The 26,446-nt window shown below is 45.0% G+C and overlaps 1 protein-coding gene across 2 annotated transcripts in view; it reads left to right on the forward strand.

Moving 5' to 3' along the window:
- Positions 1 to 26,446, forward strand: part of CIB4 (calcium and integrin binding family member 4) — a 55,258-nt gene that overhangs the window by 23,224 nt on the left and 5,588 nt on the right. For both annotated transcript variants that reach the window (XM_006046217.4, XM_044926147.2), the window contains exon 4: positions 22,763 to 22,904. In XM_006046217.4, the coding sequence (XP_006046279.3) occupies positions 22,763 to 22,904 (142 nt within the window). The remainder of the gene's footprint in view (positions 1 to 22,762; positions 22,905 to 26,446) is intronic.

Below are 26,446 nucleotides of genomic sequence, written 5' to 3' on the forward strand. Positions count from 1 at the left end.
GCAGGCAACACATGTGGGTGTGTGCATGTATGTCTACCCGTGTGCACATGTGTGTAATAGGAGGAGAAAGGAGGATGGGAAGAAGCTGGTGGTCTGGACAGTCAGTGATTGAAGGGAGAATGACTTTCCCGTCTCTGGCTGGGATGCTCCCAGAACATGCCCTTAAGTGGCAGGTCACACACGTGGGTCTCATGTGCAGGGAAGGCCTGCCCTTCACTCCAGCTCATTTCAGAAGGGCCCTTCCCAGAGTCCAGTCTCTCAGGCTCCAGTGGCAGGCCTGAGAATTGTCAGATTCCCTGGTCCCCAAGCCAGGCCCCACCCCTAGTGCCCAGGGTTCCCGCGTGAACAAATGTTCCACTGAGAAAGGAGAGAGAACAAAGGGACGGGACTGGCCTGCCAAGCGCCCCAGCCCAGCCTCCCAGGCTCCCACCCAAGGGCTCCATCTCGCAGGTCCTAAGGTCACTCTGAGCCTTTCATCTGTCCCTCCCAAGATAAATACTGGGGGTTGACTCGGGGCCTCCCCAAACGGAGCTGGCAGCTTCAGCTCTCTCTCGCCCAGGGCTGCAGTCAGGCCCACCCCTGTCTGTTCAGCAGAGTTCAGATCACTGGCCACTCTGCCCCACCCTCCCACCATCCCAGCCAGCCCTGAAATCTGTGCCCGACTGGGCTCTGTGCTGGGGCATTGCACACATAGCATCTCATTTAATCCTCAGAGTTATCTGCATTTACAGCTGGTGAGCAGAGGATCCAAAAGGGTCATACAGTTGATGAAAGTCAGCAGAGTCTCAGCCTCCAGGGCTCACACCCCCTCCAACAGTGGGAGGGTCCTGACTCCCTGATGTGCAGGCAGGGCTGGGAAGGCAATCTGGCAGCTGGCTCACTCCCCGCATTTTCAAGCATCATTAGATCTTTTTCTGACAGCTTCATCAGTTAGCAAGGCTCAGAATTGGCAAAAATCCTTATTTAGACATTCTGCCAAAGAATTAAGAAGTGGTTCATTTCAGAAAAAAGCTCAGTGATGTAGGATGCAGTCTCTGCTCTGGCCCAGCAGCAGAGAGACAGGATCTGGCCTCCAGCCTTGGCCACAGCGCAGACACGGCAGGCCTGGGCATGCCACGGCTCTTCCCGAGGCCTCAGTTTCCTTGTCTTCCCGGTGGATGTATAATGCCTCCCGCATAGGTAGTTAGGAGAGCCTGGACAGTGGGGAGAACTCTGGGTTCTGGTTCCAGCTTTTTCCTCCTCTGGTTGCCTGGCCTTGGGCCAGTTCCTTCCTTCTTGGTCTCAACTTTCTATGTAGACTCCAGGGCAAGGCACAAGACCTGTGGGTTTTAACTTGGGGCAGCAGGGCTGGAGGGAGCCTGTAGGATGGCCAAGGGCAGCCCGTCCCCCAGTGCATGCCAGTGGACTATGCTATACCTATAGCAGCCTCTGGTTGCTGCCCCTGAGTTCAGTTCAGTCACTCAGTCATGTCCGACTCTTTGCGACCCCATGGACTGCGGCATGCCAGGCTTCCCTGTCCATCACCAACTCCCAGAGCTTGCTCCATCTCATATCCATCAAGTCGGTGATGCCATCCAACCACCTCATCCTCTGTTGTTCCCTTCTCTTCCTGCCTTCAATCTTTCCCAGGATCAGGGTCTTTTCCAATGAGTCCGTTCTGTGGTGCCCCTAGTAGGGGAAATGTGGAGCCCTTCCATTGCTTCCCTGGGTGCAATCTGCTTAACCCATATTTCACATGGTAATGAGGGTGAGGTGTCGGGAACAGGACTGGAGAGACATTTGGCTTTCATTTGCACAGAGCTTGACCATTTCCCCACCATCTCACATGTCACATCTTACTGGACCCAGCCAGTAAGTGGGAAGTGGCTGTGGTGGCTGTCTGCAGTTCAAAGCAAAATCAGAAACCGGGACCATTGACTGCAAGTCTTACTCACCTTGCTCCTTCTCCCATCGCTTACTTCTGAGAGGTGTTTCTCATCCAGCCACACCCACCCAGTCCTGTAATCACTTCTGTCAGTGACTTGTGTTTCTCTCAAATCTCCCAAGAGCACTTGTCAGGCAGTTGCCCCACCACCAGAGGGAAAGCAGACTTGGGAACCAGGTGGGCCTGAGTCTGAATGCTTCAGGGCGAGTCACTCAACTCCACGGAGCCTTGGCTTCCTACGCTTTGAGACGGGAAAGACAAGCCAGTCCGCTTTTCAGAGCATTGGGATCCAGTGAGACGCGAGTCCAGCCCTCCCCAGGGGCACACACTGTCTCATTGCTTCTCCCCAAGAGGGTTACCTGGGAATCAAGGTGAGAATGACCAGCCCATTGCTAGATGAGGAAATGGAGGCTCTGGCAGGTGGAGGGCCTGTCCAGTGTGGAGCTAGGGATGGCCGGGCAGGGAGCAGGTGCCCTGCAGCACCAGCTCCCCTGGGCTCTGTCCACCGGGAAAGACATTCACGTGGCAGAGGTGGGAAGTGAACCCGGGCTTCCTTCCAGAGGTGGTGCCTCTTCCCTCCCTGCTGCAGATGACATTGATGGGACCGTTTAGAGTAGAGCTCGCACCCGAATTCCCTGGGGGCCCAGAGGGAACAGGCTGCAGAAGGCTTTGGGACATCCTTGTCCAGCACCCTGGTCCCAGTCCTGTGCTCTCAGAGCACAAGATAAACAAACCCCATCTCAGCTTTTCAAGAGTCCTGGTCCCCAGGGGCCTTCTCAGCTTTGCTGGCTTGGGGCTTTATTCTACTCATGTCTTTTCTGATAACTTCATTTGTGCCCCCAGAGACCTCAGGCTTGTTTAAAAATAGAATAAATAATGTTGTTCCTAAAGTGCCCCCTCCCCGCTTTGGGCCTCCTAATGAGGTGCTGGCTGGGCTGACTGGGGCTCTGTTCCCAGGATTTTCAACTCTCTGCAGGCCTCGGGCCCCTGCTGCCTCTTCTTCCCAGCCGCGTGGGTGTGGGGGAGGCCTTGTGCTGCTCGCCTGGAGCTCCAGGCCAGCACAGCTCTGCAGAGCTGGGGTGTGGGGACCCATTCACCCAGGTGGAAGGCCAGGCCAGGCCCGGGGCAGCCTCGACCACAGAAGACCCCGCGAGGGAACTTCCACTTTTCTCAGCTCTGGCCTCAGTCCCTGACAGAAAACAGGCCCCTTCTGTGTGCTGGGGCTGGATGATGCCTCCAGGTTGCAGCCCCTCAAGTCTCCCAGGCGCATCAGGCTTGTTGTTCCAAGTCCTGGACCAGAATTTATATTTTGTATGTGGCCTCAGTTTTCCCTGCCTGAGAAATGGACCTACGGATAGCAGCCCCACCTACCACAGAGGGTCTGTGTGTAGCCTTCAGGAGAGGATGGCTATGAAAATGCTAAAATGCTCCAGGCAGCTGGATGTGATTTCAGGCAACATTCAGAGAAGAATAGCACCTGGAGGCAGGGAGTGGTTGTTGCCCTCTGAATGCTGGGACACTTCTGAGTTTGTTTTATTTTTTTAATTTTTATTTTAATTGATGTATAGCTAATTTACAATGTGGTGTTAGTTTCTGCTGTACAGCAAAGTAATTCAGTTATGCATATATATATTCTTTTTTATATTATTTTCCATTATGGTTTATTATAGGCTAGTCAATACAGTTCCCGCTGCTGTATAGGAGGATCTTCTTGTTTATGCATTCTATATATAACAGTTTGCATCTGCTAATCCCAAACTCTGACATTCCTCCCCTCCCTGCCTTGGCAACCACGTCTGTTCTCCACGTCTGTGAGTCTGTTTCACAGATATGTTCACTTGTGTTGTGTTTTAGATTCCATGTGCAAGTGATATCAACATGGTACTTGTCTTTCTTTTTCTGACTTACCTTCACTTATTAATAGTATGATAATCTCTAGGCCCATCCATGAAATGCTGCAAAAGGCACTATTCCATTCTTATTTTATAGCTGAGAAATAGTGCTCTTGGGGCTTCCCTGGTGGCTCAGCAGTAGAGAATCTGCCTGCAATGCAGGAGACTCAAGTTCAGTCCCTGGGTTGGGAAGATCCCCTGGAGAAGGAAATGGCAACTCATTCAATATTCTTGCCTGGGATATCGTGTGGGCAGAAAAGCCTGGTGGGCTACAGTCCATGGGGTCACAAGGGAGTTGGACACGACCTAGCAACTAAATAATAACAACAATATTGCTCTTAAAATCTAGTAGAATTATCAGGAAAAATTAAAGTTGCTCACCACTTGTTAGTTACCAACCCACAGCTGCAGATTCATATTTTGGAATATATCCAGAAAGGTACAGGGAGAGACCATGAAATGACCTGGGGCCTTCTTCTGCTGAACCTCCATTCTCATGGAGCGTTTCCTGCCAGACCTTGTAGGAGAAGAGCAGCCCACAGCCTTTGGTCTGAGGGCCAGGAGCCCAGATCTTCCTGGAGTCCAGCCTTGGCCCGCAGGGAGCAAAGCAGAAAAGAGAAGCAAAGTCTTATATCTAATCGCTTTGGAAGAAAAGTTTGTTTGCTTTCTAGCAAATTTTCCCGGAACTTTCTTTTTTTGTTCTGATTTTTAAATTTATTGTTAAAACAGTATGTCTGCATTAAAATGCATTTCTTAAAAAGTAATTCCTTAGCACCCAACCGTCCTAACAGAAGTTGTCATTTTCTGTTTTCTTTTGCCACCTTTTCCCCCAGGCACACTTCATTTTACATCGCTAGATAAACAGATACAATTTTATTTTGTGCTTTTTTCCATTAGGCATAAATGTTTTTTTCATGTTGCTACGTAGTCTGTGTTGGTATCATTTTAATGGCTGCATAATTGCATTGAGTTCTGATTTACTCAACCATCCTCTCATTGCAGGCCATTAACATTGTTTCCAGGTTTGGATATATATATTTTTGCTACTATAAATAATTTCTCAATAAACATCTTCATGTATTGCTTTCTTTGTTTTTAAAAATTATTTTCCTATTTAGATTCCCAGGTTCTCCTTGGAGGCATGAGCTAGGTAGGGCTGTCCACTCTGGAAATTTGAATTATGCAGCCATTAAAATGATAATTATATTGACTATGTAGCAACACACAAAAACATTTACCTCTTATGGGGGATGCATGCATGCATGCTAAGTCACTTCAGTCGTGTCCGACTCTGTGTGACCCCATAAACGGCAGCCCACCAGGCTCCGCCGTCCCTGGGATTCTCCAGGTAAGGATACTGGAGTGGGTTGCCATTTCCTTCTCCACTTATGGGAGAATAAAGGCACAAAATAAAAACTGGGCTCTTAAATATCCTTAAACCAAGTCAATGATAAAAGAGAGCCCTGGGACGTCTTTAGAGACCTCTCTCCAAGTTGACACAGACGCACAAAGATCACTTTCCTGTGCTTTTTCAGTAGGCACCTGTGCGTGTTGTCCAATCCAGTCTTCTGTCGTCCGTGAGGGTAGTGTGTGAGCGCTTCTCCAGGTGTGCCATGTGGCAGGGGCTGTAGAGCTCCCTGTGGCTCTTGTGACCCAGCATCAGCTCATCTTTTCCTACTCCCTCAACTGCCAGGATTCTCAGGACCCTTTTCAGCCCTCCTCTTGGTCCTTCTTGAGCTGCATCAGCACTAACTGTAAGCATGTTCTTCCCTCTCAGGCTCCACCCACATGCTGACCCAGGAACTTGACAACTCTGTGTGCATTTTTCCCCACATTGTGATGTAGCATCTTCCTGGAACACACTCCATGCCAGGAGCTCAGGTCTGAGGATCTTATTTGGTGAAGTTATTTAACCTTCCCACTCCTTGGTTTCCTTCATCTATACAATGAACTTGACAATATCTACTGTTTGGGTTGTAATGAGGCAACACACGTGCATGTGGTTGACATCACATCTGAGATACAGTTTAACAAGCACCAGTTTCTCTCCTTCCTGCCTGTCTCCTTGGGCCCAAGGGAAAGCGTGGATAACGTGTGATGCATAGAGGTCCAGCCAACAGTAGGTACTACTGGGAACCTACTAACAGTTTATATGGTTTTTCTGTGGAAAAAGTAAACAAAGTTCCAAATAGCCAATGTGAAAACACGCCAAAACACAATCTGTACCTGTACTTTAAAGGCAGTTTACACAAAGCAGGAAACAGTGACGGAGGCAATGAGGTCAGCCAAGGCAGACCAGGCAGTGGACAGTTTAGGAAAGAGCCCAGAACAGAAGCCACTCTGATGGCTAGGTGATGATGGATCATGGCTGGCTGGCTGGGTCCTTCAAAGTCAAGGGCAACTTGCTGGGGGATGGGGCAATATTCCCAGGATACGGGAGGAAGAGAAGAGTAGGACATTGGGGGTTTCAGTAAACCAAAATATCAGGAATTCAAATAATAAAGGACCTTTCAGTTGCTCCAGTTCAGACTAAGAGTCCCTGAGCATCACAGGAGAGAGAGAGTAGCAGCTGTGAGTGACACAGGGGCTGTGCTGTGAGCCCATTTCAGTTTCTATCAGTTGTTTCCAAGTGAGGGGTGAAATGGATCAACTGTTGTGGCTCAGAAGTATTAATAAAAGAAAAATTGTCATCTCAACGCAAAGACACACATCTTACAGAGTTCACAGGGGAACATGTTCCCAGGGCACCCAGGGTGAGTGTCCCCAAACAGCTGCAAAGCAGCCCCAACACCATCTGAGAAGCCCTCCTGCTTACAGACAGGAAGGCAGCTTATAAACTATGGGCCAGCACCAGGAGGGTGGGGGACAGGGCAGCACTGCAGCTCCGCTCCCGTGAGAAGCAGAGTGGCTTCTGTTCTGGGCTCTTTCCTAAACTGTCCACTGCCTGGTCTGCCTTGGCTGACCTCATTGCCTCCGTCACTGTTTCCTGCTTTGCGTAAACTGCCTTTAAAGTACAGGTACAGATTGTGTTTTGGCGTGTTTTCACATTGGCTATTTGGAACTTTGTTTACTTTTTCCACAGAAAAACCATATAAACTGTTAGTAGGTTCCCAGCCTGAGCCACAAGTGGACACTGCTCATGGTACAACAGCGTTGAAATTGAGAACACAATCCCACTGCAATACTCTCTGAGCCCTCATGCATCTGGGGGTCTCCCTGCCCCCTAAAATTGAGTTGAAGTAGTTGTGATCTACCCTTCCTCCAAGGAGTCTATGCCCTGTAATAGTACAGAGCTTCCTCCAGTCTTCTGTTCTTTTTCTGGGGGATGGAGCAGAGGGTACAGGGAAGAGGGACTCATGTCTTGCTTATGTCCCTTCTGCCTCCATCTCCTGCTCACCTGCTTCACTTCAAATTTACCCAGCCAAAGCCTCCAACCTCTTCACTGGTTTCCACAAAACAACTCAGGCCAAGTGCTATACAAATTTCAGTCTCACCACTGAAGGTTGGGGAGGAGAGGTCCTGGGGAGGGTCCCATCTTAGAGCATTTGCACCCCCCCACCTCCTCTCTCTCCTCCCATCCGTCCTCCTCACTCTCTGTCTCCTGAGGATCCCCAGCTCCCTCTACCCCACACTAATCCCTCCTCTATTGGGCAGAAAGCTGCTCTCTCCCTCCAGGCTTCCAGGACCCAGGGCTGGGGGGTGGGGTCTTCCTACCTGCAGGACCCACCTCCACAGATGCCAGCTGCTCTTGAGTGTCAAGAGCCATTTTTCCCTTGTTGTTCTAGTAATTCCACAAAATAGTAAAGCTGGGGGATTGAACCGGGGAGTCATTTATTCAACAATAGCACTTTACTTGGTGCTCTGGGAGAAGTGGCTTCCATTAGACTGGTGAAGGCAGTAAATGGAAACAGTCCCTAAATAAATCTGGCAGAAATTGAAAGAGAGAAGTTAGACGGGAAACAGTTAAAGGACATGCTCATAGGAGAGACAGTTTGTCACAGGTGGAATTGCCTGTGAGCGATGAGAGAGCCGGAGAGGCAGCCCCACGTGGGCCCCGGTGATGTAACTTGCCACTCTCAGCGGAGCTGGGCCACAGCCTGTGGAGGGGAGGGTGATGGAGAGAAGTTCTAAGGAGAAGGAAGCTTTGTGAGGTTTCTCTGCAAGACGCATGTTTTGGGGCTGGGTGTTTGCCCTGGGGTGAGACTACAGGCTGTCTGCGCTGTACACCCCCATCCCAGTCTTTGCTGATGGGAGGCTGTGTCCCAGAAGGGACAGTCCAGGGCAGGGGAGGGGGGTGGACAGTGCCTGATGTCATGTCTCTGCCATTTCTTAGCGCTGTGACTTTGACCAGGTCACTTAGTGTAGCACCTGGGCAGCTTACTAAGTCATAGATTCTTGGGTCCTGCCCCTAGAGGTAACTGACTCAAAGAGACTGGTGGGTTCAGGCAGGTAAATTTTGATTAAAGCTCCCTGTGGGACTCAGATGCACAGCTGGTGTGTTGCCTTCTCTGGGTTTCGCTATCGTCAACCACAAAATGAGGTTATGCCGAGGTTGGCACTCCACATGCTAGCCCTGTTCTTGCCTTTCTTCTCAGAGATCCTCTCTCCTTTGAGTTCTCTGAAGATTTCACACGGCAGTGATGCCTCTGGCTGCAGTTGACAGCTGTCCCTGCAGGCACCCATGGGGGCCCAGACCAACATTTCTGTGCCCATTGGCAGGCAGGGTCAGCTACTGGCAACATGTTGGCCCAAGTAGCAACTTTACTTGGGAGCTTTAAATAAACAGCCCTGCCAGTCCCTGGGGGTATTGGTGATGCACATGGAGGAGTACAATGAAGTTGGGTGCAGAGATTACTAATAGTAGTTAAAGTTTATTGGGGGACCTGCCAGTACTTGGTGTTTTGCAAATATGATCTCATTTGATCTCCATAAAACCCCATAAGCAAAGTTATGATTCTGCCCATTTTACAGATGGGGAAAAGGTGTGGGGGGGGTTAGTTTCAATGATCTGCTCAAGTTCACACAGCTTGTCTTGTTATTCTTGTTACCCAGGAACTTGAATATTGTTTAATGTGCTGTAAGACACTGCAGAGCTGCTCTCAGCTTATTAAAATGCTAACATCCAAATGTGCGTAGAACCTTCTCTGTAATATGGGCAAGTCACACTATTGAAAAATTGAGATCATATAAACCTCAAAAGCTACAAGGAATCTTGTAGATGTCAAATAAAAAGTTGCAACTCTGTAGTCAGTCTGACTCCAGAGCCTCTGCTCCTTCCACTTCCCACCTCAAGACTCACCCAGCACAATGCCAGGCCCCTGGGCCACCCCCACACCCAGGCCTGTAGTCCCCTGAGCATCTTGATGTTAGCAGGTGGCACTTCGAGGAGGATTTTTGGGGCAGTGGCAGGTACCCACGGGCCTAGAATCAGGGCAGAGACTGGTGGGTCTGAGCCAGGTCTGGGCCACGTGGTCTCATGGATGTTTAATAATATTTAACATTTTTACTGCCTTTCTCCCTGATTTGTTCCATTAGCGATGTGCCTCCCGCTGCCGGCGGGACGCATCCTCAGCCTGTCGCTGCCAACCCATCTGTCAGCAGGAGACAGCTCCCTCACGGGCCTCTCTGTTTTTAAACTTCAGGAAGGCTGAACATCTGAAACACAGAGACCGTGTCCCTTTCTTATAAACAACTCGTGGGAAGGACGCCTCCAGGGCTTGGCCAACAGAGGGAGTGCATTCACCTAAGCGAATTTCTCAGGTCCACACGCCCTGCCCCCAACTTCCCTGAAATGAAAATGCAAGGCTTCTCACCACTTGCTGATGATTACGCAGGCCAGTCTGGGCCTCGAGGGTTCAGGGTCCAGGTTAAGCCCCACTGTTGCCCTCTCCTCCTCAGGAGAGCCTGGAAGGGGAGGAGACAACTGGGGAGCCCGTGGAAAAGGAAGGAGCGGCCCTGTTTCCCCAGCTCACCCCCACCCACACTGTCTGCTCTGGCTCTGTCTCCTGGCTGGTTTCTCCTTCTCAGCCCTTGGTTGGTCTGTCTCCCAGCACTGTTCGCTTGTCCTCTCGCTTGTCCTTTCACTCAGCTTGTACTTGATTCAGACCTTCTTTTATCCTGCCTGAGAAAAAGCACTGTGGTGCTAGCAGTAAAGAATCCACCTGCCAATGCAGGAGACAGAAGAGACACAGGTTCAATCCCTGGATTGGGAAGATCCCCTGGAGAAGTAATTGGCAACCCACTCTAGTATTCTTGCCTGGAGAATCCCCAGGGACAGAGGAGCCTGGTGGGCTACAGTCCATGTGGTCACAAAGAGTTGGACACCCAACTGAGCATGCACCTACATGCCTGTGTCTGCAGATGCTTCTGAAGAGATCCGGCAAGTTCAGGGTAGTATGGCCGTAGACTCTGCAGGGACTTCTGTAAGCGCCTAGACTGAGTTCCGTAGAAGGCAGAAGTGATGACTCACTTGGGGGCCCCAGGACCCGGTTCAGGGCCTGTTACCATGGTAACTCACATATGCATTGCTCCTACGGCTTCAAGTTCAGGCCATGAGCCTGTGTCTCATCTCTAGCTGAGCAAGCCACATCCTTCAGTTTGGCTGGTTTGTTCTCTGCACAAACACCAACTGCCAGGGGCATGGGACTCAGGGTAATACCTCAAGCCCTGCCTGCTCTGTGTGTGCAGGAATGTGATTTTTGAGAACTTTTTTGGGGGAAAAAAATGCATACCCAGTGAAGTCAAGAGTAGAACTGTAGACAAAGCATTGACTTAGGAGTTTGAGTCCTCCTTCTCTAGGCTTTAGTTTTCACTCTTTGCAAAACATAATATGTATCATACCACCTGCCTGCAACATAGTCACAACCTTACCTAACCACTTGTACCCAGTAGGTGCTCATTCATGTTAGGATTGAAAACTGACTGAATGACTCGACTCAACACTGCCACCTTCTGGTAGAGTTACTCTGGTGCTTGGGGGTGACTGTTCAGACCTAGAACTAGGAATTCCTCCTGGGCAGATGGGGCCAGAAGCTCCATCCAAGCCACTGTTTCTGGTGACAAGCTCATCCATTTCCTAAGGGGCAGCACAGGTGCTCCCCAGGTAGCACAGGGTTAGAATAGGCTCCATCATCCACTAGTTGTTAGACCTGGAATTCCTGATCCACTCTTCTTGTAATGACCAACTCCCGCCAAAGGGTGAGGGACTTTTTTTTTTCCATTTAAATACACATATAAGTCCTTTCTTTTTAAATAGAAGTACTTAATGTTGTTCATTTTTCTGTACACACTGCTTTCACTGTATACCACAAATATACAGTGTTGTGCTTTCGTTTTTATTTAGTTCAAATTATTTTCTAATTTCCCTTGTAATCTCTTTGATATTTCCAAGATATCTTTATGTTTATTGATTTCTAATTTAATTTTGTTGTGGTCAGAACATATTTTGTGTGATTTAAATCCTCTTAATTTTATTGAGACTTCCTTTAAAACTCAGAATATGGTCTATCTTGGTCTATCTAAATGTTCCAAGTGCACTTGAAGAAGTGTGTATACCACTTTGATAGAAGTGCTCTATGTCAAGTAAGTCAAATTGGTTTATAATCTTTTCAAGTCTTTTATATCCTTAATTATTTTTTTGTTGATTGTTCTGTCAATTACCGACAGAGAGATGTTGAAAATTCCAGCTACACATGTGGATTTGTCTCTTTGGAAAGGGCTTAAAATGAGAAAAAAAAAAAAAGATATTTTATGTCTTTTCAGATATTTATCACTTCCAGTGCTTTTCATTCTTTTGTGTAGATCCAAGTTTTCCTTCTAATATTTTTCTTCTCCTCAAAGAAGTTTTTTTAAAAAATATTTTTTGTGGCTCTGATCTGCTCGTATGAATTCTCTCAGCTTTTGTTTGGCAGAAGAAGAAAGTCATTTGCTTTAAGTTTGAAAGATATTTTTGCTGGGTATAGAATAATTGGATTAGAGTCTTTTTCCATTCTCTCTGAGAGTAATATTCCATGTCTTTTGGCTTGCTTAGTTTCTGATGACAAATCCAGAGTCATTTTTGTCTTTGTTTCTTTATGTGTATGTGTCCCCCCACAACACCTCCCTCCTCAAATATATTTCTCTTTATTGCTGGTTTTTAGCAGTTTGATTGTGCTGTGTTGTGCTGTTTTTCTTCAAGTTTCTTCTGCTTGGATTCTGTTGAACTTCTTGAATCTATGGATTTATCATTTTTCCTCATCATGCTTTCCTCTACCTTCTGGAATATATATGCTGCTGCTGCTGCTGCTAAGTCGCTTCCGTCATGTCCGACTCTGTGCGACACCATAGACGGCAGCCCACCAGGCTTCCCCGTCCCTGGGATTCTCCAGGCAAGAACACTGGAGTGGGTTGCCATTTCCTCCTCCAATGCATGAAAGTGAAAACTGAAAGTGAAGTCGCTCAGTCGTGTCCCACTCTTCACGACCCCATGGACTGCAGCCTACCAAGCTCCTCCGTCCATGATAGCATATTTGTAATTCTTGTTTTAATGTTTGCACCTGCTTATTCTATCATTGGTGTCATTTCTGGGTCTGTTTGTATTAATTGATTTTTCTACAGGTTGTAGATCTTATTTTTCTACTTTTTTTCATGACTGGTGACTTTTTTTATTGGAGTATTAACATTGTTAGTTTTACATTGTTAGGTGCTTAATGTTGTTGTATACCAGACCACCTGACCTGCCTCTTGATAAATCTGTATGCAGGTTAGGAAGCAACAGTTAGAACTGGACATGGAACAACAGACTGGTTCCAAATAGGAAAAGGAGTACGTCAAGGCTGTATACTGTCACCCTGCTTATTTAACTTATATGCAGAGTACATCAGGAGAAACGCTGGGCTGGATGAAGCACAAGCTGGAATCAAGATTGCCGGGAGAAATATCAATAACCTCAGATATGCAGATGACACCACCCTTATGGCAGAGAGTGAAGAAGAACCAAAGAGCCTCTTGATGAAAGTGAAAGAGGAGAGTGAAAAAGTTGGCTTAAAGCTCAACATTCAGAAAACTAAGATCATGGCATCCAGTCCCATAACTTCATGGCAAATAGATGGGGAAACAGTGGAAACAGTGTCAGACTTTATTTTGGGGGGCTCCAAAATCACTGCAGATGATGACTGCAGCCACGAAATTAAAAGACTCTTGCTCCTTGGAAGGAAAGTTATGACCAACCTAGGCAGCATATTCAAAAGCAGAGACATTACTTTGCCAACAAAGGTCCGTCTAGTCAAGGCTATGGTTTTTCCAGTAGTCATGTATGGATGTGAGAGTTGGACCATAAAGAAAGCTGCGTGCCGAAGAATGGATGCTTTTGAACTGTGGTGTTGGAGAAGACTCTTGAGAGTCCCTTGGACTGCAAGGAGATCCAACCAGTCCATCCTAAAGGAGATCAGTCCTAGGTGTTCATTGGAAGGACTGATGTTGAAGCTGAAGCTCCAGTATTTTGGCCAGCTGATGAGAAGAGCTGACTCATTTGAAAAGACCGATTCTGGGAAAGATTGAGGGCAGGAGGAGAAGAGGATGACAGAGGATGTGATGGCTGGATGGCATCACCGACTCAATGGACATGGGTTTGGGTGGACTCCGAGAGTTGGTGATGGACAGGGAGGCCTGGCGAGCTGCAGTTCATGGGGTCGCAAAGTCGGACTGAGCAACTGAACTGAACTGAACTGAACTCCTGTGAGAAACAAATTTACCATCTAGAGTACAATGTTGGTTTATGGGGGTTTTGTCTTTAGACTTTCAGTACCCGATTGAAACATTATTTTCCAAAGTTGCTTGGTCAGTTCCTCTTTCCCAAATTCTTTCAGAGAGATTTTGTCACTTATTTGTACATAGTTACTTTTATTTGTCATGACCTACATTTCATCCTGAGTTCACTAACATCCTGCAGTTAAAACATTTTTAATTTGTAGCCAGTAAACTTCACTCATTGTGGTATACAGTTCCATGGGTTTAAACAAACGTACTAAGGTGTGAAGCTGCTGTCCCAGCTGCATACCGAGCAGTTTCACCGCCCTAAGCATTTCCGTGCGAGGCTTCTTTGTCGTTAACTCCGTCCCCTTCCCCCACATGTTGGCAACCACCCAGCAGTTTTCCATCCTTATATCATAGTTTTGCATTTTCCAGAATGTCTTACAAATGGGCTCATACATTATATATTATTACACCTGACTTCTTTTACTTAGCAAAATACATTTAAGAATTGTCCATAGTGTTGCACGAATCTACCTACTGCTGAGAAGTATTACGTTGTATGGACGTGCCAGTGCCTGTTTATCCACTCACCTGTTGAAGTATATATTGATTGTTGTGGCTTGCCTTTTCACTCTTGTAATGATGTCTTTTGAACTACACACATTCTCAAGTTTAATATATTCCAATTTATGAAGATTTTCTCTCATAATCAGAGCTTTGTGTGTATTATTAAAGAATCTTTGCCTCACAGTTATGAAGGTGTTGTGCTACGCTTTTTTTAATTATCGGTTTTCCACATTGGATCTATGATCAATCTTGGAATTGATTTTTGTGTACAGTGTGAGGTAGGAGTCAAGATTCCTTCCTTCTGTGTATGGATATCCACTAAACCCAACATCTCTTATTGGAAAACCTCTTCTTTCCCCTACTCCATTGCAATGTGATCTTTGTTATACATGAGGCACCCATATATGTATGGGTCTGTTTCTGGAATTTCTATCGGGCCATTGATTTGTCTATCCTTGCATCAGTACCACCCTGAATTGATTACAAAAGTCTTAGCAAGGTCCTGATATCTAGCAGTATAAGTACTTCAGCCTTGTTTCTCTGCCTTAGGATTGTCTTGGCTGTTCTTGACCCTTTGTATTTCCATATAAAGTTTAGAATCAGCTTGTCAATTTCTACAAACACATCAACTGGAAGACTTTAGAACCTTATTAATTCTGCAGGAAATTTGAGGAGAATCAACATCTTAATAATATTGAGCCTTCCAAGCAAAAAACATGGTACATCCAAGAGAAGTTTTTAAAGCCTCTAACATACAAAAGATTTTGCTACACACTTCTCCCAGGACACAGGGTCTGCTCACCTAGTCTTGCACAACAATGAGTCATCTTTCAGGCAGTGCTTCTCTCAGTGAGAGTCTGCTCCAGTAACCTAAGGGCTCCACTCAAGGTCTAGGAGGGGCTGGCTTCTTGTACAGACACCTCCATCCATGCTTCTCCTTGCCAGATGCTTTACATCTGTTTAAAATTTTAAAAATATGAACATTTGATTTACGAACATAGGAACATTTCAGATGAACATATCACTTGAAAATGATATGATTTATCATTTTTAAAAGAGTTGGCAGCAGACAAATGAGCAAAAAATAAAGCATTATTTAAAAAAAAAACCACAGTAAAAATTAAGAAAGATTAATTAGTAATGAAAATATCAAATGAAATAATGCTGTTTGATCTTTTTTAAAAAAAAAATGAGATCTTAAGAATCAAACTGTGTCAATGATGTCAATATTGAGTCACTAGTGTATTTTTGTGTGAATTTTTTTCCAGCAACTGCAAAAAGCTCTTCTTGACTATGTGCTAGCTAGAGGAATGGTGAGGAGATATTTTTAAGCTAAGTCCAAATATTTTCCCTCTGACTTTCATCTTCAAATCAAATCTCTTGTTCAATAGCTTTGAGAAGAGCTTTTATTAAAAAAAACAACAACAAAAAAAAAACCTTAGTTTTTTGGCAGGGACTGAAATCTTTTTATTTACAAACTGTAGTTTCTGTTTCCAAAAAAATCCTCAGCGTTTGGAGTTTATTTTCACCTTCTTTAGTTTTGTCATGCCTGGATAGAGACTGTACTACCATTACCTGTATAAATTTCTACATTGACATGTTTATATTCCCTTGTTCAGAACACCTTCACACTAGGGTATATGTTATTCTTGAAATGGAAGCATTACTTTGTCAATTGTCATCTTCTTCCCTTGGAGGATTGAAGACTGTTAAATGAGTGTGAAATTTTATGCAGACAATAACTCTCTGGATGGGTCCCAAATTTTATTAGTTCAGATTTCAGATTGTTAAAGTAAGAGCAACAAAAATCTAGAATACAGTAAACTGGAACTGAGCTCATTAATGAGCCATGCTCCCTCTCCTGTGTTTTTCCAGCTGTTCTTCTGTCTGCTACTGGCTGGGCTGGGCCAGACCTGAGGACTCTGGCTGAGTTGGCTCTTGGCTCAGGGTGGAGAGATGAGAGAGGCATGGAGGCAGCTTCCCCTGGGCCTTTAGAACTCTCCCTGCAGCACCATCAGCAACCCTCTGCAGGGAGCTGCATGTGTGCCAAGGACACTTTGTCATGGGCAGTCTGTGTCGTGGGAACTCCCTTTGGAGAGTGTTGTGGAAGGGAACCTGGGGGGAGGGAAGCTGCCCTTCTGGACCATAGACAGGCTTGGGACACTCTCCTGGAAGGTGGCCCTGGACCTCACAGAGAACTATACCAGTTTAGAGCTATACCAGTGCCTGGCTTCCAGGGCCCAGACACAGCTCTGGTGACCTAGGTCTAGCCCTGAGACTAGCACCTGCTCTGCTCCTTGCTCTGTTTCTTTCACCATTCCCCAGCCTGATGGCCCATTGCTGCCTCCTTCCAACCCCCAGGGGTTCTCTTTTCTGTAGCGTTTGCTCCTATTGCTTTAGAGCTCTCAGAGACTGGGGGCCACTTTTTTGACTCCAATCTCATCTCCATTTTTGCACTTCTTGTAAAAAAAAAAAACTTTTTCAGGTCATGCTTGGCCTCATTGCCACCATTCTGTTTGATAGTTATGTGGCACAGGCCACCGTGGCAGGAACAGTACCAGGCAGACTCAGAAGATCCTAGGCTGGGCTTGTTGGCTGAATGACCTTGGGAAAGTTGCTCTCCCCATTCCCCGCTTCCCCTTCAGGGCCTCATTTCCACATTTGTGATTATGAGGGGGTTAATCTAGATCAGAGATCTCCAGACATTTTTGATCATGCACCCTCAGCAATAAAATAAAATGGAGTACGTACCCATAATAGGCATATATTCACTTATAAACCTTATGCCTTTACTACAGTACTAAATATTATGAAATAAACGTGCAAAATTAAAAGTTAAATATGTGAAATATATATATATATATATTTTTTTTTTTTGTCTGTACCACACTGCTTGTGGGTGTTCCAACCAGGGACTGAACCCAAACCCTGGGCATTGGACGTAGAATCTTAACCTCTGGACCACCAGGGAATTCCCTACATAAAAATTTTTAAAATAAATTCTTTACTTTACATAACAAAATTTCCTCCTTTCACAATTTTATTGTTTGCTTCTAATTAATAACAGTGTCAGAGAAGCAATTGAATATGTTTCATTTCTCTTTGGAATCTTGCTTTAACACTTTGAGACAGAGAGCCATTTAGGAGTCTGGTTTAGCTGGGTTTGTTTTTAATGGCTAAAGTAGTTGATCCAAAGAAAAGGATGTATCACTAGCTACATTAAATTATGGTACTCATTTTCAACCCCAACCACCAATTAAAGACTTTTGATTGAAATTAAGCTGGTTGATGCCCATCTTCCGTTACATGAGTCAGCGTCTCTTATAAGCTAATTGGCAAGCATTGCATATTGTATATCCACTTGTTAGATTTTTAACAAATGGACTGAATATCCACTCTTTACCTGGACTACTTTCAAACAGATTAGAAAAATAAGTTTCTAATATTTTCAGATATGCAGATAGAAGCATCTTTATAGGTGATCACAGGAGATCACAGGTTGTCAACAACAAAAATCTCATTTTCAAAAATCTCAGGCATTCTCTTCAAAGCATGGGTTTGAAGTGTTTGGAAAATCAAACACTTTCTCACTCAATATTATAATAAGTCATCCTTTACCTTGAAGAGTGAGAAGAATTTGAGTTCATATTTTGGTGGATATCTCTGAGGCAGCAAACTGCAACAGCCACTTGTCCTCAGAAAAGGCTCACCGAATTTCCAACTCTTGTCTTTTTGTACAAGAATACATCCTCTTTAACTCTGATGACTCTTTTAAGTGCACTGCCAGAAGATAACCAACAAGCCTCTGGGTGGTTCAAAAGATTTTCATAGTCATTTTCCTTCTGATTATAAATCATTTTATAAGTTTTACTATATTAAAAAAAAAACTGATCACACCAATGCATCCCACAGCACTTGTATATATCTGGATTTGAGCTCTTGACTACAGTAGCCTGAAGGAAATTCTGCGGGGAGTAGTTTCACATGTATCAACATCCTTGCACCCCTACCCAGAATCCATTTTCATCAGGAAGCAGCCACTCTATCAGTGATTACACTCAGACAAATTTTCTCATAAATGATGTCTTTATTAAGGAAGTAATGTACTGTTCAGTACACATTGCCTCTTCCCTTTAGTGGCTCACAGAAATGTGGTTCCTCATGTGTTTCATTATTGAAACAGAATCTAGGAACACCATGTTAGAAACAGCCGCATTTTCTTCAACTATTTAATACATTTTGTGAAATTTGTTCTAATGCATATTTCTGTGCACCTTCAGCAAAATTTTCTCTGCATCTTCCAATAGAATCTGTGGTCATCATATTGTGTTCACGTACTATTCTTGCTACCAGCAGGTACCACACCAACAGCCAGCTTCCCAATCTCTACGAGACAAGGTGTGTGTGTGTCGGGGGTGGGTGTGTGTGTGTAGGTGGATAATAGTCATGTGATACGGGTCTAAGGGGGAATGAATTGACTTCCTGGCAATTATTCTTCCTCCCCCATCACGCCCAGTAATTCCAGAAAAAACATCTACTTCTGCTCCATTGACTATGCTAAACAAGCTGTGGAAAATTCTTAAAGAGATGGGAATACCAGACCACCTTACTTGCCTCCTGAGAAACCTGTAAGCAGGTCAAGAAGCAACAGAACCAGACATGGAACAATGAACTGGTTCACTGGTCACCCTGTTTATTTAACTTATATGCAGAGCACATAACGCGAAATGCTGGGCTGGATGAAGCACATGTGAAATCAGGATTGCCGGGAGAAATATCAATAATGTCAGATATGCAGATGACATCACCCTTAGAGCAGAAAGCAAAGAGAAACTAAAGAGCCTCTTGATGAAGGTGAAAGAGGAGGGTGAAAAAGCTGGCTTAAAACTCAACATTCAAAAAACTAAGATCATGGCATCCAGTCCCATCACTTCATGGCAAATAGATGGGGAAACAATGGAAACAGTAACAGACTTTATTTTCTTGGATTCCAAAATCACTGCAGATGGTGATTGCAACTATGAAATTAGAAGACGCTTGTTCCTTGGAAGAAAAGCTATGACAAACCTAGACAGCATATTGAAAAGCTAAAACATTACTTTGTCAACAAAGGTCCATCTAGTCAAAGCTATGCTTTTCCCAGAAGTCACATATGGGTGTGAGAGTTGGACCATAAAGAAGGCTGAGTGTCGAACAACTGATGCTTTTGAACTGTGGTGTTAGAGAAGACTCTTGAGAGTCCCTTGGACTGCAAGGAGATCCAACCAGTCCATCCTAAAGGAAATCAACCCTGAATATTCATTGGAAAGACTGATGCTGAAGCTGAAGCTCCAATACTTTGGCCACTTCATGTGAAGAGCTGACTCATTAGAAAAGATCCTGATGCTGGAAAAGATTGGGGGCAGGAGGAGAAGAGGACACCAGAGATGGTTGGATGGCATCACTGACTCATTGGACTTGTGTCTGAGCAAGCTCCAGGAGATGGTGAAGGACAGGGAAGCCTGGCGTACTGTAGCTCACGGGGTCTCAAAGAGTCGGACACAACTGAGTGACTGAACAACAACAATCCCCATCACTCCCAGTAAGGCCAAGTAGTAGGGGCAACCCCCAGGGAAGGGTTGGTATCTCATTCCACGTTGGATAGATGCTTAGGCAGTGAGCTTATTGATCTGAGTGCAGGAGAACAGAACGGGAGATGGGACTTCCCATTACATCTGATTGTATTCTCATTGTTTCTACCTCATAGAGAAGAACTCGCATTTTAAATATAAGAGGTATCTGCCCTGACATTTTCTTGTTCACTTGCATTTGCATTGTAAGCATTATCTTCAATTGTGGTTTCCTTGCAGGAATCTTGTTAAGCCACCTATCCATTTGTGAGAGTAAATTTAGTTACAATTTGGCAAAGTAATCTGTAAAGCCACTTAGCTACATGCATGCGACCTGGAATACATCACACTAGATAGCTCTTATCAGGATCCATTTGAGGCAGGCAAACCAAGCTTTCTAGGGAGCATGGAAGTGAATGGACAGAGCAAACAGGAGCTAGTTTGGAAGACCTAGCAGCACAGTCCAGATTCACCTGGACTCTGGCCACTCCTGAAACAAATTTATGTATATATATATATATGAGATTAATTCTGTCGATTGAAAATCTTATTTACAATGCAGATTTCTCAATGTATTGGTTTACTAAGGCTGCCATCACAAAGTATCACAGCTATGTAGATTAGACAGAAATGTGTTGTCTCACTTTCTGGAGGCTGGAAGCCTGAGGATCAAGGTGTCTGCAAGCTTGGTTGCTTTTGAGAGCTGGGAGGAAGAATCTTTTCCAACCCTCTCTCCTAGCTTGCAGAAGTTTTCTGGCAATATTTGGCATTCCTTGTCTTGTGCCTGTGTCACCCAGATCTCGGCCTTCATCTTTATGTGATGTTCTCCCTGACTAAGTGTCTCTGTGTCCAGATTTCCCATTTTATAAAAACACCATTCATGTTAGGTCTGGGGCCCACCCTAGACCTAATATGCCCTTAACTAACCACGTCTGCAATGGCCATATTTCCAAATGAGGTCACATTCTGAGCTATTCAGGGTCATATAAAATTTGGAGGAGATGCAATTCAATCCATTATGCTGGGCTGTGCCTCAGATCTTCTAAAACAGGATCTCTGAGGGCAGGAGTTACAATTCATGTATTCAAGAAAGACCTCAGATAACCAGTATGCTCATTAAGGCTAGAGATCTACACAGTCATGGGAAATGACTCAGAATGCCATCTCTCCCATCTCAAGTGTATACACCAAATAGAATTAAACCATAGACTTTCATATTGTAGCTGAGTTCAAAAGAAACAAAACAGAAATATTCATGATGAATGTCTCCAAAGTGGAGACATTAAAACTAGAGAGCAAAGCGCTGGCTGAAGCTAGGGCAGCTCTGAGGAGTGATAGACAAGGTCATGGGCCCAGAGAGGCTGGGGCTGGGGTCCAGTGAGGGAGCCGATAGGGTGTGTGTGCTGTGGAACTACTCCTTTTGCAAGAGGCCTAGAGCCTTGCAGAGATACCTTATCAGACAAAGGGGACTAGAAAAATCAACTAAAGGTTTGTTTCCACTAATCAGAACTTTGGAAGATGGAGAAACTGCTGTGTGAAATTGCAGAATCAAATAGCTTTCTTAGTTGAGATGCATCTAAGGAAATGGAATTTTGGTTGATGAGAAGGGAGTGATCAGGGGTCAGTCTGGGACACCAGAAGCAAAGCTGGGATCTGATAAGGTCTACCAGCAATAGGGTGAGATTAGAGTAGACAGAGGCTGGATTTCTGAGCAATTGTGGGCCAAGGAGTCCCACTAGGTGGGGATGGATAAGAGACACAGAGAGCAGGAGGAGGAGAGTGCCAAAGATGAATATGTTGCTTTTAAATATTCCCAAGATTGTTCTGTGCCTTTAACTCTCCTTAAATCTGCCCATTCCCAAAGCCCATCCCACCAGCCCATTCCTGGGGGCTGGAGAGAGAACAGCAAGGTGGCCTTCATGAGCTGCCACTGAGCTGGTTGAGAAATGGCTTAGAATCTTGTGGTGCTGGCTCAGAAGAACCCTCCATGAATGACCCTGGCCAGGCCCACTTTAGAGAAATCAGGGTTTCTAAAATCACATGACACTTCCTTATTTGGGACTCAAATTTGAGAATTAATTGGTTTAAAAATGAAAACTGCTGTACAAATTATAATATCTTGTAGCAGTTGTATACCAACTTGTAATAATATCTTGTAGTAGTTGTATACCAACTTATAATAATATCTTGTAGTAGTTGTATACCAACTTAGAGCTACCATCTGTTGAGTGTTATTTATTATGCAACTTTAGGGTTTTCCAGGTGGGGGTAGTGGTAGAGAACCTAATGCCAATGCAGGAATGTAAGAGACATGAGTTCAATCCATGGGTCAGGAAGATCTCCTGGAGGAGGGCCTGGCAACCCACTCCAGTATTCTTGCCTGAAGAATCCCATGGACAGAGGAGCCTGGAAGGCTACAGTCCATAAAGCTGCAAAGAACTGGCCATGACTGAAGCAACTGAGCACACACACACATAAACTTTAAACCTATCCTGTTTAATCCTCACAACAGACCTATTAAGTAGGTATAGTATTATCCCACCCCATCTTGTGGATGAGAAATCTTAGGCTCTGAAGATTATGTAAAATGATCACTAGTAAACGGTGAAGCCAGGTCTGAAACCTGGGTCGGTCTGACTTCTACATCAATATGTTAATAGTAGTTAAACATGGAGAGTGAATCAGGAACAACATTTATCCCATTTTTAATATTATGGGGGGGTGTTTCCCAAATTTTACATATAAATTAATAAACATAAAAAAAGAATAACAACCAAAAAATGAGCCTTTGGGAAGTACCTGCAGGAGAAGGCAACAGTGTGGAGAGTGATGTTAAGTGTGGTCCTTCATCCTGGGTACGCTCCATCATGTCCATGATCCTGGCTCATTGACCTAGCATCTACTCCAGTATTTAGGTTGTTGCTCTTGCTTTCTTCCCAAACCCAGGACACTGTGCTTCTAATAGATTAATGAGGCCCTGGGAGGCGTGAACCTGACACTGACAAGCCTCCTGCCTCTTTCTCCTCCTCCACCTACAGGTCAACCCTTTCAGAGACCGAATCTGCAAGGTGTTCTCCCACAACAATGTGTTCTCCTTTGAGGATGTGCTGGGCATGGCGTCTGTGTTCAGCGAGCAGGCCTGCCCCAGCCTGAAGATAGAGTACGCCTTCCGCATCTATGGTGGGTGCTGTGGGGACTGAGTGGTGGGACAAGGGCCATAGAGTAAATACCACATCTGGAATCCATCAGCATCAATGCATTGGTCTGATGCTGTTCGTTGGGGATTACTTGAGTATGAGGGGTATTATACTTCTCAAGTACTGTAGATCTTTGTTTTTTTAAATGGTTGAGAAGTCCAGCTCTAATGGATTGATGACTTCCCTCCCATGTCACCAGAGAGAGGCAAATGGAGTCACTGGTGCTGATATTCCATATAGCAGCATGGGCAGGCCAGAAAGAGAAAGAGAGGACTATATATGGGCATGCTTGTTCTGTAAAAGTTAAGAGATTTAAAACACTGAAACTAGCTCAGACACTAAATAGCTGAGAAATCTTGGGCAAATCGGTTTACTTTTTAGAGCCTCGGTTTCCTCATCTTTAAGGGACATCTTTAAGGGACATCTCTGAGGTCCCATGACACTTTATGCCTCTGATCTTGTCAGGGAGCCACAAAGCTCTGCTGAAGTTCTGCTCTTCAACGTCATGAACCCCTAGCACATCTGGGGCCCCGGAAATTCCCAAAAGGAACCAAAAGGAAAGAAACAAAGCCTTCAAACAGATCACGTGCAAGGCTTCAAGCTCATCTTGACAACCCCTTGGGCCAAAGGACTCGTACATTTAGGCTTGTGTAGTTTGTCATCTCGCCTGTCTTCCTTTTCTGCCGGCTCCTCCCACCCAGTCCCCACATGGTGGACACCATCTTATTCCTGCCTCAGCCAAGCGGACTTGGATAGAATGGAGTGAAGGGGATTTAAGCCAGAGGGACCTATGAAGTCTCAGTGTCTCATCTCTCATGTAAAAGGGGCTTAATGATATTTTTGTATTTGATATGTCTTCAGGCTTAGTATCCAGTAAACGCATAGGAAATCATAAGTTTCCCTACAGAGACAAGCTGAGTAAGCTCCTATCATACTGTCTCTTCTGCAGAAAGCAACTATAAACTCTAAACAAAATGTAAAAATCAACTACCTCAAGGCACTGCATAGCCACGGAAAGCATAGATTTAACACTTGAAAAAAGGAAATGGTACTGAACGGCTTTCCACCCCCCTCCCCCAACTTTTAGTTTTGTACTTTTCCAGCCTGAAGGTGAGCTTCAGTAAGTGGCCTCATACAGGACTAATAGAAACCCTGATCTCTTTCTGACTTGAAAAATCAGAGAGTTTGGGACACCTTTCCCCTCAAAAGTGAAAAGAAGGGAGAGTCCATGAAAGAAAGCCAGAAGGAGCCAAATCTCATTCTGACCTCTAAACCACAGATACCAGGGTGAACTCAAAGCAACTCAGGTAAGGATGAAAGAACCGAACGGAGAATTGAGCTGCCATTGCATTTTACAAGGTCCCTGAGTGAGAGGGATTGTCCACTAGAATAGAAAATTCATCACTGTTTGGAAGAATATAACAGAATCCACAGTTTCTACATAAAACATTAATAATGTCTAAGATACAATAAAATTATTCAGTATCTTATTATTTTTTAAACGAAAAATGATGCATTCCCAAGAATGAGGACTGACTCTGATATGACCCAGATGTTGGAATTAGCTAATAAGTATCTTCAAACAATTATTAGAATTATGCCCAATGATATAAAAGAAAATGGGCTCCTAATGAATGAAAAGATAGAAATTCTCAGTAGAAAAATAGAAACTATAAGGATCAAATGGAAAACACAGAACTCAAAAATAAAATATCTGAAATAAACATCTACCATTTGAGCTTAGCAGGAGAATCAAGCCCACTCCAATATTATTGCCTAGAGAATCCCAGGGATGGGGGAGCCTGTTGGGCTGCCGTCAATGGGGTCGCACAGAGTCAGACACAACTGAAGTGACTTAGCAGCAGCAGCAGCAGCAGGAGAATCAAGATGAGAGAGTCAGTAAACCTGAAGACTGATCAATAGAATATAATCTAATCTGAAGAACAGAGAGGAAAAATATGATGAGAATAAAGAGAAAGATCCTGAAGGACATGTAGGACAATAGGAAGGTCTAACAAATATCCAACTGACATCTCAGAAGGAGAGGAGAGAATAAACAGGGCAGAAAAGGTATCTGAAGAAATAATGGCCTCAAATGTTCTAAATTTGATATGAGACACAAATTTACAGTGAACTTTAAGCAGGGTAAGTACAAATGAAATCATAGACCCAAATTCAGTTGGCTTAATAGTCCATTCAGTATTATTCCTCCTTCCTCACCCCAAGTACTGCTGGGAGTCCCCAGGGATTTCCAGGCTATCCACAGCATTCTAGTTCATGAGCTGTGATAGTTTCGTCGGGCCTTCCACCACAGAGCACTTGCTGTGCTATCTCTAGCCTCTTCCATCTCCTGTTAGTACTCTTCTGGATGGGCTAGCTCTTCCGGGTGGAAAATGCTGACCCAGACTAGGTGCTCTCATCTTACCTGTTCAAGTAACATGAAGTTACCTGTGTAAAAGGCAACCGAGGAAGAGCAGCAGTGTATCAGTTTTCCACTGCTGTGTAATAAGTTACCACAAACTTAATGGCTTTAGATGAAACATACTTATAATCTCACAAGTCTGGGCACAGCTTGGTTGGGTCCTCAACTTAGGGTTTCACAAGATTGCAATCAAGGTTTTGGCTGGGTTGCAATCTCACCTGAAGAATGAGAGGGGAGGAACCCACTTACAAGTTCACTCCAGTTGTTGGCAGAATTCATGGGCATGACTGAGCGACTGAACAACAACAACAATAGAATTTAGAGCCCTGGCCTTTTGTTGGCTACCGCCTGCATACTACCTTCAGTTTCCAGAGGGTGATCTATGCTCCTAGTCACATGGGCCTCCCAACATGGCCAGCTGCTTCTTCCAGGACAGCTAGGGAGTCTCTTGGGCCAGACTGCTGGCAATACAACATATTATATTATCGACATCTCATCTGTTGCCAAATCCTGCTGCTTAGATGTAAGTCCCCACACACACTAGATGGGTGTGTCGATTAGACAAAAGCATGAACACCAAGAAGAGCAGATCATGAGGGAAGGAAGGCACTAGAGTTTGTCCACCTTAAGCAGTGTGGAATCCATGGCAGAAGTGAAGCAGGCTTCCCGAGGGCCTCAAATGCAGCTGGACAGTGCTCAGGAAGCCAGGCAGCTCCTTCCTCCTTTTTTCTCTCTGCCTGCCTAGTCTCTTATCTCTGCTTCTCTCTGTGCACCTTCTCCTTCTGCAGATCCAATTTTTATGCCTCTGTGCCTATGGACCAAAGATGATTACCCCAGCCTTCACGTGACCTATGGGCTTCACTCTGACTGATGGGCCACAAGCATCTCTGTCTCTCATTTCCATTTTCTCAGGAGATGCTTATTGGCTCCTCAAAACCAGAGATCCAGCTGCCCTTGGGTTAGGTGACCAAGCTTGTCCAGTCATCCACAACCAAGAAGAAGCAGAGTCACATAAACAAAGGCGGCTTCTGAGGCCAATCACTGGGAGTTGAGATGCTGCTCAGAGATGGTAGGGTAGGCTGGGCAGATGTTCCAAAAGATAT

This window comes from Bubalus bubalis, chromosome 12 (genome assembly GCF_019923935.1).
Source record: "Bubalus bubalis isolate 160015118507 breed Murrah chromosome 12, NDDB_SH_1, whole genome shotgun sequence".
NCBI lineage: Eukaryota > Metazoa > Chordata > Mammalia > Artiodactyla > Bovidae > Bubalus > Bubalus bubalis.